This window comes from Argiope bruennichi, chromosome 7, assembly GCF_947563725.1.
Source record: "Argiope bruennichi chromosome 7, qqArgBrue1.1, whole genome shotgun sequence".
NCBI lineage: Eukaryota > Metazoa > Arthropoda > Arachnida > Araneae > Araneidae > Argiope > Argiope bruennichi.
Window position 1 is genome coordinate 60,209,578 of NC_079157.1, and position 4,218 is coordinate 60,213,795.

Below are 4,218 nucleotides of genomic sequence, written 5' to 3' on the forward strand. Positions count from 1 at the left end.
TCAAAATGAATATAGCGATTACAAACGGCTATAACTATTTAATGAGAAAGAATTTATCGATAAAATTAACACAGAATGTAGACGGAACTTCAAAATTTCCCATGTCCAAAACAATTAAAGAACTCAAAGTATGTATTTATGATGCGCTTGTGTCGGTGACTGTAGCTATGCTTCAAATGCATGGCGTGAAATGAACTACCGCCTAGATATTGTCCGTGTGACTGAGGGAAGTCACATAGAACATCTATGACGTATGTATACAAAATTTTGAAGTTCCGTCTACATTATGTGCTAATCTTATCGATAAATTCTTTTTCATTAAATAGTTATAGCCGTTTGTAATCGCTATATTCATTTCGAATTACCCTTGCGTTCATCATTTCGCTTACAATTCTACAGATGTACAACATAAACTAGTACGTTTTCTTAACTTACTAGAATCTTAAACACGATTAGAAATCATTTCCTGTTTATAAAATTCGGAAAAGGTTTTCCGAGTACTTTTTTCTTTTCCTTTTTTTTTTTTTTTTGAAAATTCGTACAAAAATAAATAATTACTAAAGCCTTACCTGTACTGTATGAAATCCGTACAAAATTATTTCATTCATTGAATCTGTGTTTCTATCTGATGCAATTTCATATCCAATGCTTTCAAATAACCCCCATAGTTAATTTTATCTACAGATGTCTCATGGTATTTATGACAATCTAATTTTTATGACCTTCCCACACATCGAATTTTCACATTGAAATTTTCATCGAATACCATTCTGTTTACTTCTCAATTTTTTTTCTGGAATATTAAATTTATATTACAGAATTTGTAATATGGTTTCTGACATCATTTTTACCAAATTGTTCTGGAGTTACATAAAATGAATTCGAAACATTGAATGACATTGGTGAGGTTACTGCAAAACATCGCATCATAAATAAGAATAAAATTGTTTTTATTTTTTTAAGCGAAACTCGTAAAAGCCAGTGAAAGGGAAAGGCAAATTGATAATAAAATCTAGATTTTGAAGACCTTTTTAAGAAGCATTGTAAATTCACAGCGTTCCAAATAGAATGGACATTTCCGGACTGAAACTTCTTAATTGGAGATTAACTAACTTACTATACAAAAAAAGAGTTTTTTTTTTCAAACATTATTTTATAAATGGTTATTTTTCAACCAAAAACACACATAAAATTCCAGTTAATATTTTTTTTTACCATGTTCAACACAGAGGATGGAGCAATTTACATGACGGCATTGTAACTTTATGAGTGTGTCAACAGATATCTAATTACTAGCAGTGATAACCTTTAGAAAACTGTACAGAACAGAACGCCGTCTCATACTCCCGTATCCGTGACTATTCTGGTCACTGAACGGTTTGGTGGGCATGTTACGGGGATTTTATTTAATTAAAAAAATATGTACAGTAGGAAAACGAAACAAAAATAACTATTTACAGAATTTACAATTATATAAGAAATTATATTAAGATGAGACAGTTTTCATAGTTTTTCAACTTAGAAATATAATTTGTAGTAATAGAAATATAATGCTGAGAGATAAAATGTGTAAAAATATGCATATATTCTGTTAGAAAACTGTACAATGGATTTTAAATTAAATAATAGTTGCGGAAAATTTGAACGCGAATGACGTTTTTAGATATTGACTCCATTGAAGAATAATTTTTTTTTGAAAGTCAAGCAATCTCTAGCACAGTGAAACAATGCATTTTTGAACATTATAATGCTACTGCACAGTTTGAAAAAGAGTTAATTTTAATCTCGATTTTAATATCCAATACATGATTTTTTCTGTTATTTGGAGTTTTTGCGTATAAAGAACATTTACTTCATAATTTGCAATTATACTCATGTTTTGTAGAAGAAATTTGATTTTATTCTTCTAGTTGTGCTTGTAAACTGATGAATCGTTTGAATGCTTTTTCCTCAAAACATTGAATCCTCAACTTGAAAATATAAAAAGAAAATTCAGAGTGTGACACATCTATATTGTTACCCATGTTTTCATCGAATAATGCTTTATTTTATAGTGCAAACGAAACTTTATTGGTAAAAAATATTTGGTAGAACTACAATATTTCACAAAGAATTTCTAATATAATTACAAACAAAAGTGTTATAACAACATATTATGGTATGGAATATCCAGTAACTGTAAATCACTGATGCCAAGACAGCATTCTCTATTTTTACTATTTTTATTTTGAAATTTTCTTAAAAATCATTTCAACGAGTTGTCACGACGTTTTCTAACAGTCCTAAATTCGATAATATAAGAAAAATTGAATGCAATTTTAGAAGTGCAGCAGAAGTTTTGGCACTAGAGAAACACGGAGTGTTATCTTCGGAAATATATATATCGCTGAAGTTTCCAAAAAGAGGTGTCCTTGTATTTATGACCTTTACTTGCAGAAAATTTAATTTATAAATCGGTGCTTTGGTTGAATAGATCGGTAAACTAATGGCTGAACATAACTAAATGTTAAGCCAAATGTCTATAATTTTTTAAATATTCAAAAGAATGCCACCAGTTATATAACATTTAGTGTTTAATTATTTTATGTTTAAAGTGATTACAATATTTTCAGTGAGAAACTCGTTATTTTCAATTTATATATATATATATATATATATATATATATATATATATATATATATTCATGTTTACTTTTGAAATGCATGCATCACTCCATAAAGCACTTCTCCAATGAATGCAACAAAAGAAAGTAGCATACCAACACCTAAAAGCATAAATACTCCAAGCAAATCAGTGATGGAAAGAGCAAAATCAATATTTTCAGTTTTCGATTTATTAGATGTCTTCAAGAAAAGCTTAAAAGAGTAGTCTTGGAGAAATTTATCAAAGAGTCCTGCATCAGACAATCTCAGAATAATCGAATTCAACTTAGAAGGGCAGCAGAATTTTTCCCCGTATGCAAATGCCATGGGGGAAACGTAAAGCGTATCTTCGGCAATAAATAAATCCTCATGATTTCCAAATAGCATTTTCGCTGCATTTCTGTGCATTGCTTCGACGGCTCGGTACTTAATGTACGCACCTGTGCCCCGTTTGGAAACATGTACAAACCATTCGTTACGTACAACTATATCTCCGAGAATTTTAAGATCTTCATCTTCTGAATTCAGTAGAAATGGTACGCTCATGTTATAAAAAGTTGCTTTGTAAGTTCCTTTTTGAACGGCTTTGGACAGTTCTCGGAAAGTCCGCACCATAGTATCTCTTATTGGCTCAATTAAGAAAGAAAGTAGGGTTGCAGACCAGCTGAACGTTACCACCGTGACAAACAATAGCCAAGTTACCAGCAATATTTTATATTTCATTGAATCATCCACCGGCATCGAATTTTGTTTTGAGAAGTTTGCGAAGAGCCTGAAGAATATCTTAAACAGTGAATATTTGTTTTGAAAGAGTCCAAATAAAATGATCATTATAGTGAAGGTCAACAGAATAGCAATCCAAGTATTGAGATCAAAAGGATGCAGAAATCCAAACGTGGATTTAATTTTTTCTGGCATAACTGAAACAAAGACGCAAGCTGTCATGCTATAAGGAACACTAAAATTCACCACATTCGTTCGTTCTTCTGTCATAGTGATGTGGGTGAAAGCCAAATCTGCCTCACCCCTTTGCATCATGCCCATCATGCCAGTCCAAGTTCCATTACGCAGCAACTTACCATATGCCTTATCTTTCTCAGGTATAATTTCGTAATCGACATCTAAGGCTTCTAAAACCACTTTTAGGAAATGTCCTTCGAATTCTCCCACATTCACGGCTCCATTTTCTGAGATGTTGACGGACATAACATATGGTAAATCTAGAACTGCAACAGTTGTTTTTGGACGTTGATTCATTTTTCTTTGATTTCTTTTCTTTCTCTGAATCACTGCTAATTTCGAAAATGTTGATATATATATTTTAAATATACTGTCGAATATTTTTTAAATTCATTCACAGATTTTTGTAACAATCTTCTTCAATGATGCTGATGCTATTTAACTCGCTAAAATAAGTCAACTTTTGATTTGACGTTACAATTTCGTTCTGAAGCTTTTGACATTGAGAAGGAAAAGAGACAGTGTTGAAACGGCAAATATATATATATAACTTCATAATTCTGCCTTTGGTAATATATATTTAGGTATAATTTTCGTGCAATATTTTAATGTTAT

General features: G+C 30.9%; 1 protein-coding gene across 1 annotated transcript; it reads right to left on the reverse strand.

Annotated features, from left to right (window-relative positions):
- Positions 1 to 2,688: 2,688 nt before the first annotated feature.
- LOC129975387 (glutamate receptor ionotropic, delta-1-like) lies at positions 2,689 to 3,900 on the reverse strand. Its single transcript, XM_056088450.1, has one exon. The coding sequence runs from the start codon at positions 3,898 to 3,900 to the stop codon at positions 2,689 to 2,691; it is 1,212 nt and encodes a 403-aa protein (XP_055944425.1).
- Positions 3,901 to 4,218: the final 318 nt, after the last annotated feature.